This window comes from Trachypithecus francoisi, unplaced genomic scaffold (assembly GCF_009764315.1).
Source record: "Trachypithecus francoisi isolate TF-2019V2 unplaced genomic scaffold, Tfra_2.0 Lachesis_group4, whole genome shotgun sequence".
NCBI classification, from domain to species: domain Eukaryota; kingdom Metazoa; phylum Chordata; class Mammalia; order Primates; family Cercopithecidae; genus Trachypithecus; species Trachypithecus francoisi.
In genome coordinates this window covers 51,687,813-51,705,021 of record NW_022681469.1, presented here as the reverse complement: position 1 = coordinate 51,705,021, position 17,209 = coordinate 51,687,813, and the positions used below count along the sequence as shown (strand labels likewise).

At 36.9% G+C, this 17,209-nt stretch overlaps 1 protein-coding gene across 1 annotated transcript in view; it reads left to right on the top strand.

Annotated features, from left to right (window-relative positions):
* Positions 1 to 16,470, top strand: part of DLD (dihydrolipoamide dehydrogenase) — a 30,645-nt gene extending 14,175 nt beyond the window's left edge. The window contains exons 8-14 of the mRNA XM_033194174.1: positions 365 to 466; positions 12,007 to 12,197; positions 13,297 to 13,467; positions 13,771 to 13,960; positions 14,420 to 14,557; positions 15,505 to 15,594; positions 15,689 to 16,470. Coding sequence (XP_033050065.1) covers positions 365 to 466; positions 12,007 to 12,197; positions 13,297 to 13,467; positions 13,771 to 13,960; positions 14,420 to 14,557; positions 15,505 to 15,594; positions 15,689 to 15,754 — 948 coding nt within the window. The 3' untranslated portion in view covers positions 15,755 to 16,470. The remainder of the gene's footprint in view (positions 1 to 364; positions 467 to 12,006; positions 12,198 to 13,296; positions 13,468 to 13,770; positions 13,961 to 14,419; positions 14,558 to 15,504; positions 15,595 to 15,688) is intronic.
* The last annotated feature ends 739 nt before the right edge of the window (positions 16,471 to 17,209 follow it).

Below are 17,209 nucleotides of genomic sequence, written 5' to 3'. Positions count from 1 at the left end.
TTCTAGGACCCCCTCTTGGATACCAAAACCCACAGATGCTCAAGTGCCTTACATAAAATGACATAGTATTTGCATATAATCTGCATACTTCCTCCTGTATACTTTAAGTCATCTCTAGGTTACTTATAATACCTAATACACTGTAAATGCTATGCAAGTAGTTCTTATACCGTATTGTTTAGGGAATAATGACAAAAAAACCCATCTTTACATGTTTGGTACAGATGCAACCATCAATTTTTTTTCTGAATATTTTCAATGCATGGTTGGTTAAATCTGCACATTCAGAACCCATGGATATGGAGGGTCGACCGTACTAGGTTTTTTCAGATTATTTTGATTATATCTTTTGTTTTTCTTACAGATTGATGAAGATACAATAGTGTCATCTACAGGTGCTTTATCTTTAAAAAAAGTTCCAGAAAAGATGGTTGTTATTGGTGCAGGAGTAATAGGTGTAGAATTGGTAAGTGTTGTCTTTCTGCCTCTTATTACCTCCTTGGAGTTGGAAGGGACTTAAAGGTCACCTTTTTGATTCTTTGTATAACATTATAGGCTGATCAGCATTGAGTTTTGCTTGAACACTTCTAGTAATAAAGAGTTTACTTTTGTTTTTTTCAAGACAGCCTATTTATTTACTCATTTAGAATGTTCTTCTTTATTTTAGCCTGTTTCCTTGTACCTTCCACCCTCCTATTTCCTAGAACTGGTCTAATTCTTTTTTAATATGACAGCCATTCAGATATTTGAGGAGAGCTTTTATCCTGAGCAAATTGCATTCCAGATAAAGATTATTCTCTTTACCATGACATACATGATTTGGCTCTTCCCTTCTCTGTCCTCATCTTGATGCCTCTTAGGTTTTAGAAATGTCAAACTACTTGCATTTCTCTGAACACCATGTTATTTTAGACCTTCTGTCTGCCTTGTTCTCCCTTCTTGTCCATCTGGCAGCTTTCCACACAATTCCAATGACCTCTCTCCATTTTAGAGCCACTGTGCCTTGTAATCACCAGGAATTGCTCTACTTCTGAAATAATACATTCAGATATTTTATTATCTAACCATGACCTCCTTTCCTCTTTTACTTAGTTATTCCTAGTGTACTTTGTACCCTTTTTTTAGGTTTTCTAGTCCATAGATCTACTTTCTTGTGATCTGCCCTTTCTAGTCTTGACTGTGTTCCTGATCAGCTTAGATGCCATAGTCCATCACTTTAACCACACTCTTACAGGTGTCCTTGAGTTGCTTGCCTCACTGTGCTGTCATATCTGCTTGACAAAACTCTAGTTCTGGTTGAATGCAGCAGTCTGCCCTTTTTATGCTATTTCCAGGCTATTGACTGCACCTGGAGAAAAACACACCCTACGCATTGGTACTTGTATTAATTCTTGGCACAGACCTCAACAAGAACCTCAGCCTTGCTGACAGTTTATTATTTCCTAAGATGGTACACTGCCCTGGTCTCTGCAATGGCCATTTTCATTTTCTGCTCTTCTCAAATCTCTGCTTGTCTACTGTCTTCTCTGCCTGTGGATGACCTTGTCTTTTAAATATTACATAAAAGAGAAATCATCAGATGAGAACTCCCTCAAGTTGATGTCTTAAATTTGAAAATGCTTTTACGTGTTGTTACACCTATCCTTTTGATTATCTCTCCTCTTACTATGGAAATGCCATTTTCCCTGAGACTAATCCCTTTACTTATGCTTGGTAGTGCATCATCTGCCTTTTCAGAGACTTGTTTTGTGATTTTTATTCTTGTATTTTTCAGTCTTCAGACTCTTTCCTTCTCATTTACAATTTCATGTGCTGCTATGTGTGCACCTGTGTACCATACACATGCTCAGATGCATTTGCAGTCATTAACACAGATTTGTGTGCACATAAATACTCCTTCTCTTGGTCCCATGTCCTTCTTGAGTTACCAATTTTGTTCGCACTTTTCCTTCAAAACCCAGCTTCTCAAAAGAGTTGTCCATGCTTTATTTCATCAACTTCCACTCACTCCTCAGTCTATGGCTTGTACCAATAAATTGCTCTTGGGGCATGAATCCATTTGTTGCTCAGTCTGGTGAAATAATTTCTTCACTGCTTTATTTGGCAGTAATTAGCATTGTTGATTTTCTTGCCTTTGAAACTCTTTCCCTAACTTCTGCGATTTCATAGTCTTCCATTTTTACATCTGCTCTTTGGGCTGAATTCTCTGTATTATGCAAGTCCCCTTTCTTAGGCTTCCCTTTAATTGTTAGTATTTTTCTTTTTTTCTTTCTTTTTTTTTTTGAGTCCAGGTCTTGCTCTGTCACCCAGGCTGGAGTGCAGTGGCACGATCTCGGCTCGCTACAACTTCCGCCTCCCAAGTTCAAGCGATTCTCCTGCCTCAGCCTTCCTAGTAGCTGGGACTACAGGCACCCGCCACCATGCCAGGCTAATTTTTGTACTTTTAGTAGAGACAGGGTTTCACCATATTGGCCAAGCTGGTCTCAAACTCCTGACCTTGTGATCTGCCCGCCTTGGCCTCCTACTAAAGTGCTAGGATTACGGGTGTGAGCCACCGTGCCTGGCCAATTGTTAGTATTACTCTAGATTCTATCTCAGGGTTCTGTCCTAGACCTTTTTTCGCCTTTCTACAGAATATTCTCTTCACTCTCACCTCAGTTGCCTAAGGACTACAGATGTCTGCAGCCTGATCCTTTCTCTTTGCCTCTGGACTTCTATATCTGAATGTCTACTTGTGAGTCTCACAAGCACTCTGTTTATTCACTAAATGTATAACTTAACATTGGCCAGACGCGGTGGCTCAAGCCTGTAATCCCAGCACTTTGGGAGGCCGAGACAGGCGGATCACGAGGTCAGGAGACCGAGACCATCCTGGCTAACACAGTGAAACCCCGTCTCTACTAAAAAATACAAAAAACTAGCCGGGCGTGGTGGCGGGCGCCTGTAGTTCCAGCTACTCAGGAGGCTGAGGCAGGAGAATGGCGTAAACCTGGGAGGTGGGGCTTGCAGTGAGCTGAGATCCGGCCACTGCACCCCAGCCTGGGCGACAGAGCGATACTCCGTCTCAAAAAAAAAAAAAAAAAAAAAACTTAACCTTTCTTTCCCCATCCTACTCCCACTCCCCACCTCAAACAAACAAAACCAAACCTAATTCTCTTCTGGCATTTCCCACCTCAGTGAGTGGTACTGCTGTCTATATAAAGTCCTAAGCAAGAAGTTTGGGACTTATACATGATTTTTCCTGTGCCCTCCCCCCGTGTCACTCAGTCACTGGATACACACACACACACACACCACACACACACACACACACAGAGTATATTTACTTCACTTCTCTTTATTCGTCTACCTAGATAGACTAGTTCAGGCCAGTGTCATGTCTTGCGCTAGGTCTTCCTGGCTTCTTTCATCTTTTTCTAATTCTCCTCGTTGTGGCTGGAGTGATTTTTTTGTAACACAGATTTAACCATGTTCCTTCTCTGCTTAACACCCTTCAACGGCTTACTATTACTATTAGGATAAATTCAAACTCTTTGCTGTTTAAAGACCAGCATGATGTGGTACCAGCTTATATCTCTAGCCTTTTTTCTAGCTCCCCCCGCTCTCAAAACTGTGTACTAGTATATTGAAATATTAGTTCCTGAACAAGCCAAGTTCCTTGGTCTTATCTTTAGACCTTCCTCTGTTAGGAACATTTCTTCCCACTACCAGTCCTTGCACTCTTGTGAGCCCCTCCCTGACTACCCTAAATGTCTTTAGGTATTCTTGTCAAGTGTTCCATTGCACTGCATACTTCTGTTTCTTACAGTATTTATTTTACTTTCTTGATATTACAGGTTAAACGTCCCAAATCTGAAAATCAAAAATCCAAAATGCTCCAAAATACGAAACTTTCTGACTGTCAGCATGACACTCAAAGGAAGTGCTCACTGGAACATTTCAGGTTCAAACTTTCAAATTGGGGATGCTCAACTGAGCAAGTATATAATGCAGATATTCCAATAACTGGAAAAATATCCAGAATTTGAAACACTATGGTCCCAAGCATTTTGGATAAGAGATATACAACCTGTACTTGTTCTCTTCTCTTTCATGGAAACATAAACTCCATGAGGGCAGATATCATAGCTGTTTGATTCACTGTCTTTAGCATGTAGCACAGTAGCTGATATATGTAATAAGTACTTACATATTAGCTTTTATTATTGTTGCCCATTTTTGATAGGATAAATACCTTTCAAAAATCAGCTTAGGCTGGGCATGGTGGCTCATGCCTATAATCCCAGCACTTTGGGAGGCTGGGGCAGGCAGATTGCTTAAGCCCAAGAGTTTGAGACCAGCCTGGGCAACAATGTGAGACCTTATCTGTACAAAAAATATAAAAAATGAGCTGGGCACAGTGGTGTGTGCCTGTAGTCCCAGCTGCTCAGGAGGCTGAGATGGGAGAATCACTTGAACCTGGGAGTTTGAGGCTGTAGTGAGCTGGGATCATGCCACTGCACTCCATCCTGGGCAAAAGAGCAAGACCCTGTCTCAAAAAAAAACCCCAAAAACAAAAATCAGCTTTTGAGTTACGTTTTTAGTGAAGAATTCTTTCTTCTAAGAAAGCTCAAGTCTTTCATTGTTTGAGTCCTTAGTATAATGTATCTACATTTCCATAGTACCCACTAGTAATTGCATTTATTTGCCCATGGCTGACTTTCCTGTAAGACCAAAGCTCCTTGAAGGCAGGACTGAATTTTTAATTCCTATTTAAATCTCCATTGGTTTTCTTAATGTTTAGTACTTAGGTCTCATGGATAACAGGTCTGTTATTTTGTCATCAACCTTTGGATCCTGTCCAGTCCGTCAAGAAAACTTGTAATCTGGCCGGGCGCAGTGGCTCACACCTGTAATCCCAGCACTTTGGGAGGCCGAGGCGGGCGGATCACGAGGTCAGGAGGTCGAGAACATCCTGGCTAACACGGTGAAACCCCGTCTCTACTAAAAATACAAAAAATTAGCCAGGTGTGGTGGCGGGCTCCTGTAGTCTCAGCTACTCGGGAGGCTGAGGCAGAAGAATGGCATGAACCCGAGAGGTGGAGCTTGCAGTGAGCCAAGATCATGCCACTGCACTCCAGCCTGGGGAACAAAGCAAGACTCTGTCTCAAAAAGAAAAAGAAAACTTGTAATCTAAACATGTTCAGGGTTGTAGAGAGTACTTCTTTTGATATGCGTAGTGTACTTCTTATAATGTAATCCTTTAAAATCAGTTTAGTTGTTTTTATAAAGCAGACATTGAGCTTATGTTCAGATAAAAACCACATTTTTTTGCATTTGGAATTCTGATTTGCTAAACCTAAGTGACTTTGAACCTTTATTCTTGCTTTCATTTAATCTTATTCACTCGCACTCTTTATTCCAATCTATATCTTAGTCTTGATTCTGTCATTCTTGCACTTAACTGCTTTTATTTTTCATAGTTCATAAATTTTGGAAGTATGACAATTAAAGCATGCAGTCCCATCATCTGGTCTGATCTTGGTTAAGCAAACTTCCGTTGTCATTCACGTCATTAGTACAAGTTTTTGACCAGGATGAAATATTGAAAGCCATCTGACAGTACAGTCTTTCATCAGTTATAAACAACTTTGATGTTTATTCGTCTTCATTTCTCCATCGAATCTACAAGGATATCATGAGATTTTCTTAAATTTTTTTTTAACACCTTGCTGATACCAAAATATACTACATTAACCAGTCCAGAAACCCTTCAGAAAGTAAGTGGTTTACGTGACCTGTTTGGAACACTTGTGGTAGTGTCTAATGATTATGAAACCAGCTGATTAATAATGTCTTCTAGTGTTTAGCAGAATCTCTTCTTTTCCATTTTTGAAATTTTAGGCATATTTGCCTGTCTGCCACCTTTTGGCAGTTCCCTTGTGCTAAGTTCCCAGAGTTCACTGAGAGTGCCTGTATTGTCAAACTCTAATTGGGTTGATGGGGGAATTAACTATTTTTTTTTTTTTTTTGAGACAGAGTCTCGCTCTGTAGCCCAGGCTGGAATACAGTGGCATATGATCTCAGCTCACTACAACCTCCACCTCCCAGGTCCCAGTTCAAGCAATTCTCCTGCCTCAGCCTCCTGAGAAGCTGGGATTACAGGCATGCACCACCACCCAGCTAATTTTTCTTTGTATTTTTAGTAGAGACGGGCTTTCACCATGTTGGCCAGGCTGGTCTTGAACTCCTGACCTCATGATCCGCCTGCCTCGGCCTCCCAAAGTGCTGAGATTACAGGCGTGAGCCACCATGCCCAGCATGGAATTAACTCTTTAAAAATGACCAGTTGTTCTTAATCTTGGGCTTTGCCTCTTGGTTAACAATATTTCTTCTGTTCATTCTGCTTTGTTCTCATAGTTGGGTAAAACAAGAAAAAAAGGAATAACATTTGCTTTCTTTTATTGGTCATTATAATAATATCTCCAAGCAATAATTCTATTCATCTCAGCAGTTTTGCTTTAGGTTTTGTATAAGCCTTGAGTCTTTTGACACAATGATTTAGATATCTGTGACTGTATTGAATTAGTTTTTACATGTCTTTTTAAAAACTTAAACTTATTAGAGAATTTGCTGTGTAGTCATAATATCTGTTTATTTTCTCATAAAGATTATTCACATGACTGTATTTTTATTTTTTATATTTTGCCTTTCTTCTTCCATTCCAGTTTAGTGTAGTATTAAAGAACAAATGTTTTGGAATTGAACAGATTTAAATTTGAATTTCAACTCTGCCTCTTACTGACTTATGTTCTTGTTAAGTTAATGAGCCACTCTGAACCAGTTGGTTTGTTACCAAAAAAGGGATAAAAATAACTAACTTACAGGACTATTGCTGGGATTTAATACATTTAAAACACTTAATGCAGTGACTGGCATTTAGTAAGCTCTAAATAAGTGGTAGATGCTGTTGCGTTTTCCTGTCTGTAAGTATTTTAAAATCAGTTGTCCTAAAGAGTAGGGCACTTGTCTATGCTCATCACTCCCTACTTTGAATTAGACTCCAAGATGATGTTTCTTATCATTTCCACACTCCCATTATTTCCCCTCTGTTTACTCCTATCCCAGTTTCCAAGAATGGTCCTTTTTTTTGTTTGCTTTTTAAACAGCTTTATTGAGATATAATTCACATACCAGTTCACCCGTTTAAAATGTACAATTCAAAGGTTTTTAGTATATTCATAGAGTTGTACAACTGTTACCACTGTCTAACTCTAGAACATTTTCATCACCCTAAAAGAAACTTGGTACCCGTTAGCAGTCATTCTCCATTTCTCCCTTTGCTCAGCCCCTGGAAACCACTAATTCTACTGTGTCTATGAATTTGCCTATTCTGGACATTTCATATAAATGGAATCATACAATACATATTATTTTGTGTCTGCTCTCTTTACATAGCATAATGTTCTTATGGTTCATCCAAGTTGTAGCATGTATCTATACTTCATTTCTTTATATGGCTAAATATCTCATTCTCTGGATATAGCACATTTTGTTTATCCATGCATCGGGGTGGACATTTGGGTTGTTTCTACTTTCCGACTATTATGAATGACACTGCTATGTCTATTTGTGTACAAGTTTTTGTGTGGGTATCTGTTTTCATTTCTCTTGGGTATATAACTAGATGTGTAATTGTTGGGTCATATGGTAATTATTTTAACTTCAAGGAACACCGTTACACTGTTTTCCGTACAATCCCACCAGCAATGTAAATTTCCGTTTGCTCCACTTTTCCACTGGTACTTGGTATTGTCATTTTAAAAAAAAATTGAGCTGTTCTAGTGGTTGTGTAGTAGTAACTCATTGTGGTGTTTTTTTTCCTATTTTTATTTTTTAAATTGCTACATAATAGATGTACTTTTTTCAAGGTACATGTGATAATTTGATACATTCATATAATTAAATCAGGGTGATTAGGCTATCCATCACCTCAAACTCTTTTTTTATGCTAGGAACATTGAATTATTTTCTTCTAGCTATTTTGAAATGTATAATTGATTGTTACCTATAGTCAACCCTGCATTAACACCAGCTCTTATTTCTTCTAATTGTATATTTGCACTGATTAATCAACTTTTTTTCATTCCTCTTCTCCCTCTAGCCTTCCCAGCCTCTGGTAACCATCATTCTGCTCACTATCTCCATGAGTTTTTGTTTTTTTTTAAACTCCCACATACTAGAACATGCGATATTTGTCTTTCTATGCCTAGCTTATTTCGCTGAACATATTGTCCTCTGGTTCCATCTGTTTTGTTGCAAATGACAGAATTTCATTCTTTTTTTTATGGCAGAATAATATTCCATTGTATATGTGTACTACATTTTCTTTATTTGTCTGCTGATGGACACTTGAGTTAATTCTATATCTTGGCTATTGTGAATAGTGCTGCAGTAAACATGGAGCGCAGATATTTCTTCAATATGTTGATTTCCTTTCTTTTGGGTATATACCCAGTAGTGGAATTGCTGGCTCATATTGTAGTTTTATTTTTAGTTTTTTGAGGAACCTTCATGCTGTTTTCTGTAGTGGCTTTACTAACTTACTTCCCACTAACAGTGTATAAGGGTTCTCCTTTCTCCACTCCTTGTCAGCATTGCCATCTTTTTGATAAAAGCCATTTTAACTGGGGTGAGATGATAGCTCATTGTGATTTTGATTTGTATTTCTCGATTAATAATGTTGAACATTTTTTCATATATGTGTTGGCCATTTGAATGTCATCTTTTGAGAAATGTCTATTCAGATCTGATGCTCATTTTAAAACTGGATTTTTTTTTGAGCTCCTTATGTATTCTGATTATTAATCCTTTGTCAGATGGATAGTTTGGAAATATTTTCTTCCATTCTGTGGGTTGTCTCTTTGTGAATTGTTTCCTTGGCTGTGCAAAAGGTTTTTAACTTAATGTAATCCCATTTGTCTGTTTTTGCTTTATTGCCTATACTTTTGAGGTCTTACACAATAAATCTTTGCCCAGACCAGTGTTCTGGAGCATTTCTCCAATGTTTTCTTCTAGTAATTCTATAGTTTCAGATTTTAGATTTAAGTCTTTAATCCATTTTGATTTGGCTTTTGTATATGGTAAGAGATAGGGGTCTAGTTTCATTCTTCTGCATACGGTTATCCAGTTTTCCTAGCACCATTTATCGATGAGACTGCCTTTTCCTCATTGTGTTTGTGGTTACCTTTGTTGAAAATGAGTTAGCGGAAAATGTGTGGATTTATATTTGGGTTTTTTATTCTGTTCCATTGGTCTATGTGTCTTTTTCTGCCAGTACTATGCTATGCTATTTTGGTTACTACAGCATTTTAGTAAATTTTGAAGCTGGGTAATATGATTCTTCCAGGTTTTTTGTTGTTGTTGTTCAGGATTACTTTGGCAGTTGAAGACTGTCATTGGTAGTTTGATAGGGATTGCATTGAATCTGTAAATTACTTTGGGTAGTATTGTCATTTTAACGATATTAATTTTTCCAGTCCATGAATATGAACTATTTTTTGTGTCCTCTTCAATTTGTTTTATCAGTGTTTTTTAGTTTTTTATGTATAAATCTTTCACATCTTCGGCTAAATTGATTCTTAGGTGTTTTATATTCTCTGTAGCTATTGCAAATGGGATTGCTTTTTTTTCTTTTTTAGATTGTCCACTATTGGTGTATATAAATGCTACTGATTTTTGTATGTTGATTTTGTATCCTGCAACTTTACTGAATTAGTTTGTAAGTTGAATAGTTTCTTGGTGGAATCTTTAGGTTTTTCTAAATATAAGATCATATAATAGTCTGCACAAAATATTAAGTTGACTTCTTCCTTTCCAATTTGATTGCCCTTTGTTTCTTTCTCCTCTGTAATTGCTGAGGCCAGGACTTCCAGTATTATGTTGAGAAAAGTGGTGAAAAGTGAGCATTCTTATATTGTTCCAGATCTTAGAGGAAAGGCTTTCAATTCTTCCCCGTTCAGTATGATGTTGGCCATGAGTTTGTCTTACTATTTTGAGGTGTGTCCCTTCTATATCCAGTTTTTTGAGGGTTTTTATCATAAAGGGATGTTGAATTTTTATTTATTTTTTTTGTTTTGTTTTGTTTTGTTTTGTTTTGTTTTGTTTTGTTTTTTTTTTTTGAGACGGAGTCTTGCTCTGTCGCCCAGGCTGGAGTGCGGTGGCGAGATCTCAGCTCACTGCAAGCTCCGCCTCCCGGGTTCACGCCGTTCTCCTGCCTCAGCCTCCTGAGTAGCTGGGACTACAGGCGCCGGCCACCACGCCCGGCTAGTTTTTTGTACTTTTTAGTAGAGACGGGGTTTCACCGTGTTAGCCAGGATGGTCTCGATCTCCTGACCTCATGATCCGCCCGTCTCGGCCTCCCAAAGTGCTGGGATTACAGGCTTGAGCCACCGCGCCCGGCCTTGAATTTTTATTAAAGGCTTTTTCAGCATCTGTTGAAATGATCATATGGTTTTTGTTCTTGGTTCTGTTAATGTCACAAATCATGTTTATTGGTTTATGTATGTTGAATCATCCTTGCATCTCTGGGATGAATCCTGCTTGATCATGGTGAATGATCTTTTTAATGTGTTGTTGAATTCAGTTCATTGTAGTTTTAACTTAAATTTCTCTAATGACGTACAGGGTTGAGCATTTTTTAATGTACTTATTTGCCATCTCTGTATCTTCCCTCTTCAGACATTTGTCCATTTTTTATTGAATTTTTCTTGCTGAGTTTGGAGAATTCTTTATATATTCTGGATATAAATCCCTTATCAGATAGAAGTTTTGTAATTTTTTTCCCCAGTCTGTGGCTTCTGTTTTTGTGTTCTCAATGTTATCGAAGACTTTCTAATTTTGATGAGGTCCAATTTATCATTTTTCTTTTATGGATTGTGCTTTTGGTGTTACATCAAAGAAATCTTTGCCTAACTCAAGGTCAATTCTAGGATTTCCTTTCCTAGGTGTTCTTCTAGAAGTTTCATAGTATTGGGTTTTACATTTAGGTCCATGATCCATTTTGAGTTAACTTTTATATATACATAGTGTTAGATTTTTAGTGTCACTGTATTGCCTCTAGTTAACTCAGTCTTCATACCAGAAATTCATTAGATTTTTTAAATGAATGCCCACACCTAATTTAGGAAAGGTAAACTTGCATAGTTCGTTTGAATTACCAGATGATTTTAGTATACATTCTTGCAAAGGATATGTTCATGGTTTTTCATATTTAATGCTGTGAAATTATGTTCATCTTACCAGTTATGTATTGTTTAATATATAATTGTTTAGAAGTTATGCTAATTTTCAAAATGTTAAAGTAAGCTAGCATTCAGTTTAAATTAAAATTTGAATGAAAAAGTAAACATTTGTCCTTTGTTGAGAAAAGAAAATAGGAAGCCAGTTTAATATTCTGCAAACATCAGTGATTAGTAGCCTACTTCCTTTTCCTCAAGACCTTTGCACTTGCTGTTTCCCTCTGCCTAGAACAACACTTTTTCCCCAGTTAACTGGATAGTTCATTGCCTCATTCTTTCAAGTTTTGTGCAAATGTCACTCCCAGTGAGGCTTTCCCCAACCGTACTATTCAAAATTGTAATCCCGGTAATCAGTAGTCCCAGTTCTACTTCCTGTTTTATTTTTCTTGTAGCACTTTATTCTCTTTTATGAACTTTACATATTTGTCTATGTCCCCTGCCAGAATATAAGATCCCTGGGAACAGAGATTTTTGCTTTGTTCACTAATGTATGCCTAGAAGCTAAAATATTGCCTAGCATGTAGTAGATGTTCAACAGATATTGAATGAATAAGTTAATAAATGTATGAAGTTATACATATTTAACACAGGGTTAATTTTAAACCTCAGAGCTTCTCATAGGAACATACTAGTGAAAGAAGAAAATATTTTACAATAAATTATTAAGATGATTTCGTAAACATTTGCTATAGAAACTTCTATGATTATTGGGGTTTTTTATTTGCAGGGTTCAGTTTGGCAAAGACTTGGTGCAGATGTGACAGCAGTTGAATTTTTAGGTCATGTAGGTGGAGTTGGAATTGATATGGAGATATCTAAAAACTTTCAACGCATCCTTCAAAAACAGGGGTTTAAATTTAAATTGAATACAAAGGTTACTGGTGCTACCAAGAAGTCAGATGGAAAAATTGATGTTTCGTAAGTATACATCATTTGTTTTTGATGTAGCATCCCTGTCTGTTTCTTTAAGCAAAACACTCAAGTTTCAAAATCAGTTTAGCAAATACAGGTTTTTTTCTAACCTAAGGTCATTTTATTACTTAATATCACTCAGTTGCTTATCAAATTATTACATTAGCACATTGAAATTTATGATTAGGTTAATGCTAGAAAGATTAATCCAATATTCTCATTGTTGTACCTTCTTATAGTATATTTAGAAAAATTTAAATTCCCAATATTCAATAAAATTGAATCAATATTTTTAGGCAGATATATGGGGAAACCAGTAATAAAAGATTGTTTACTATATGTCTGGTACTCTACTCATTAAATACTTTAGTGGCATTTCACTTATTTAATGAATTAGTTCTTAAATATTATAAATTAAGTAGTTAATAGTATTTAAATAGTTTAATGACTAAACTTTTACTCAAAGATAAGAAGCTGAATTCATTGACTTAATTAATGACTAACTTGCCACACAGCTAGTGGGTGGCAGTCAGTAGTTGAATTTGGATTTTTGTGACTCAAAGACCGTATTCTTAACTGCTGTTTTATTATACTGTGGTTTTTGTGAGATTTTATTAATAGACTTCTAGATTTTAGTGATAGATCTCTTTCATTGTCTGACTCTTATGTTTGCATTCAAATAAACTTATATTGTTAAAAATGTCATCAGTACTGGGTGTGGTGGCTCACACCTGTAATCCCAGCACTTTGGGAGATCGAGGTGGGTGGATCACGAGATCAGGAGATCAAGACCAGCCTGGCCAACGTGGTAAAACCCCATCTCTACTAAAAATACAAAAATTAGCTGGATGTGGTGGCATGCACCTGTAGTCCCAGCTACTCAGGAGGCTGAGGCAGGAGAATCTCTGAAACCTGGGAGGTGGAGGTTGCTGTGAACTGAGATTACACCACTGTACTCCAGTCTGGCAACAGAGCAAGACTCCATCTCAAAAACAAAACAAAACAAAAATGTCATCAACAGTTGAGAAATAACTGGCCTTAAATTTCTAAGCCTATCAATTTATGCAGATGTGTATTTAACATTTATATACTGTTTGTTATCTAGTATTGAAGCTGCTTCTGGTGGTAAAGCTGAAGTTATCACTTGTGATGTACTCTTGGTTTGCATTGGCCGACGACCCTTTACTAAGAATTTGGGACTAGAAGAGCTGGGAATTGAACTAGATCCCAGAGGTAGAATTCCAGTTAATACCAGATTTCAAACTAAAATTCCAAAGTAAGTTGGATAATTGTCTGCATTTTCAGTAATTTTAAAATTTATTTCAAACAGTATTTTGAAAAGTAAGATTTTTATGCTTAAAATATGTATTGGCTTTGGGGAAGAATAGTAAACTTACAAAATGTAAAATAAAAAAGAACTGAATTTTATTCAGAGCCGAATTCATAGATTTTTGAAGAGCTGCGTTTGATATATTTTTTGGTGACTTATTTACTGGAAACTTCTGTTACCATGATGTAACTGAAGATAACTAGCTGTGATTTCAGAAATTCATTGTGTTTCTTTTGATTTCTATGGTAGTATCTATGCCATTGGTGATGTAGTTGCTGGTCCAATGCTGGCTCACAAAGCAGAGGATGAAGGCATTATCTGTGTGGAAGGAATGGCTGGTGGTGCTGTGCACATTGACTACAATTGTGTGCCATCAGTGATTTACACACACCCTGAAGTTGCTTGGGTTGGCAAATCAGAAGAGCAGTTGAAAGAAGAGGTAAGTCTGAACATGGGTGGTTTTACGCCAATGTGTGAGTTGTGCCAGTGACACTGGTGGTTGAGAAACAGCATTTTATCATTATGCTAATATATTTAACAGCTGTGAAATATAGTTTAGCTTATATATTTTTTCCCTTGTTAGCATTATAAAGAGATCATTCGCAGATTTATCAGCAGTAATTGAGAGGAGGAGAAGTTGCTTATATTAAAAAACTAGTAATTCCAGATTTTTTATATTTGGCTTTGAAATATAACCAGATGGACAGACATTTGTATTTGCTTGCATTTGTGCCCAAGATATATTTCATTAACCAGTCTTTTGGTCTTTCCTTCTATGTGCTTTGCGAACAATTGCCTTCTTGGGATTTATTTTCTGAACAAATGGTAGATGATGTTACTAATTGGAATGAACTTTTCTGGCACTTATGTAGATTCTTTTTTTCTGACTGTCACACAGGGTATTGAGTACAAAGTTGGGAAATTCCCATTTGCTGCTAACAGCAGAGCTAAGACAAATGCTGACACAGATGGCATGGTGAAGATCCTTGGGCAGAAATCGACAGACAGAGTACTGGGAGCACATATTCTTGGACCAGTGAGTATTATAAAACCAGAGAAATCCTATTAAGATTTCTAGAAAGCATCACTGTTTATTAATTATAAACCGCCTGGTGTTACTCTGAGGTTGCTCATTTCCAGCAAAACTTTGAATATGGCTCTCTGTACATCATTTCTAGAAGAATACCAGCAGCAGTCTCACAGTCTTGCTCACTGTATCATCTACTTTCTGTCCTGCAGCCAAGATTCTCTCTTTAAAACATGTACCAGATTATGCCCCTGAAAGTCTTCCAGTGGTGCTTTTCAACTTCAGATTGTTACATCCAGGGCCTCACTGAATCTGTTTGTGCCTGCTTTTCTGACCTCTTCTTTTTCTGCTCTCCTTTACTTATTAATTCCATGTCACATGGGCCTTCTCTCATTTTCACAACAGGCCAAATGTTTGCATTTTAGGGCCTTTGTGCTTAAGGTACCCTCTGCTTAGACTGTTCTGCCTCCAGATCTTTGAATGGCTGGCTCCTTATTGTTCAGGTCTCAGCTCAAATGTTACCTCCTAAGGGAAGCCTTTCCTACCACTGAGCCTAAGTATATATCTTTCTTACAGATATCTCTTGTATCTGATGTAACAATAATGAGAATAGAATATTTGAGTGCTGTGTCACTTTAGTATACATTTTGTTATTTTTACATCAGCTTTGTGAGATAGGTGCTGTTATTTTTGAGGTGAAGAAACTGAATGAAGCACACAGAACCCATGAATGGTTAAGGTAGTAAATGGTAGATATGAATTGAAGGCCCTTTGGCTTCAGAGCCCAAGCTCTTCAGTGTCGCCTTTTCTGTTAAGCTTTTCCTGACTTTTCTTCAGCTGATAGACAGATTTAAGGCGTTTTTAAGATCTAAAAGCTTCCTCTGTTAACCATTGCTATCCTATTAGCATGCAGTTTTTACCATGGCAGCAAATTTACTTGGCTTGTTATTTTAAAGGGTGCTGGAGAAATGGTAAATGAAGCTGCTCTTGCTTTGGAATATGGAGCATCCTGTGAAGATATAGCTAGAGTCTGTCATGCACATCCGGTAATTATTAACAACATATAGAATTGATGGTTGCCTAAATTTTCTTCTGGCCCACAAATATTTGTTTTTTAATTCTAAATTTCTTCCCTTGCAGACCTTATCAGAAGCTTTTAGAGAAGCAAATCTTGCTGCATCATTTGGCAAATCAATCAACTTTTGAATTAGAAGATTATATATTTTTTTTCTGAAATTTCCTGGGAGCTTTTGTAGAAGTCACATTCCTGAACAGGATGTTCTCACAGCTCCAAGAATTTCTAGGACTGAATTATGAAACTTTTGGAAGGTATTTAATAGGTTTGGACAGAATGGAATACTCTTATATCTATATTTTACATAAATTTAGTATTTTGTTTCAGTGCACTAATATGTAAGACAAAAAGCTACTTATTGTAGCATCCTGGAATATCTCCGTCAACTCATATTTTCATGCTGTTCATGAAAGATTCAATGCCACTGAATTTAAATAGCTTTTTCCTCTGATACAGAAAAGTTGAATTTTACATAGATGGAGCTAGAATTTGATATGTGAACAGTTGTGTTTGAAGCAAAGTGATCAAGTTATTTATAATTTGGTTTTCACATTAGAAACAAGTCAGTCATTCAAATAAGATTCAAATGTCTATACACCAAACTGATGTAAGTAGGTGGCTTCTCACTTGTTTTATTTAACCCCTGAATTCTTTCAGTTTAGGGGTAGAATTTATGTGTTTAAGAGATTTTTAAGGTTCCATTGTTGTCTACAACTCTAAAGGGTAATTATATAGTTATCCAAATTAGGAGAGTCTATTTATGGAACTCAAATACGTGGGGATTCAAATGTATTACAGTGGGGAATGAAGATACTGAAATAAACATCTTAAATATTCATTTACTGGTTATTATGAGTACATGTTGAGATGGTCGTAGTTTTTTTTACGACTACCTCTAGTGTATATATTTATTTAGTAGGCCTGAATGCATCTTTATTTTCATGTTATAGGACAATATTAAGGCATTTTAAAGGTCATTGTCCTTTCATCTATTTTAGAGACATCTACTAAATGTTTAATATTTACTTTTGGAGAAGTATAACATAAGGGAGTCTTTAATCTGTGTTTTCCTTGACTGGGTAAATGACTGTTTAAAGAGTGGTATAAAATTGGATGTGTGGTGTTTAAAATGACCATGTCCTAAGGAAACTTAAGTAACAAAGTACTAAATGCTAAGTAGGCTTTTGCATATTAAAACTAAATTTAAGAATAATTCAGATTAAGTAGTTCTGAAATTTGGTATAGATAGCATAGATTGTCTCATGCTCATTATGAGTGACATAACGACCCTGGATTCTGTTACATACTTCTAAAGAAAATTGATAGTTGTCTAACTTGGCTGAACACCAACTCCAAACTCTGTCTTCTTTGTAAGTGGCAGCAGCTGAAATCTCTTCTCAGTTGTTTTAGCTTTACCTATGCTGCTGGAAGTCTTTCCCATGCAAGTGTGTAGTTCAGGGGTCAACCAGAGTTTGGGCAGAAGTCTGCCCCTTCTGTGCCTCCTGTTTTTTGGGGTTTCCCCTTCATGTTCCAGCTGTTGTGGTTGCCCCATATTCTGCCCTCTGATCCTTAACCAATAAAACTTG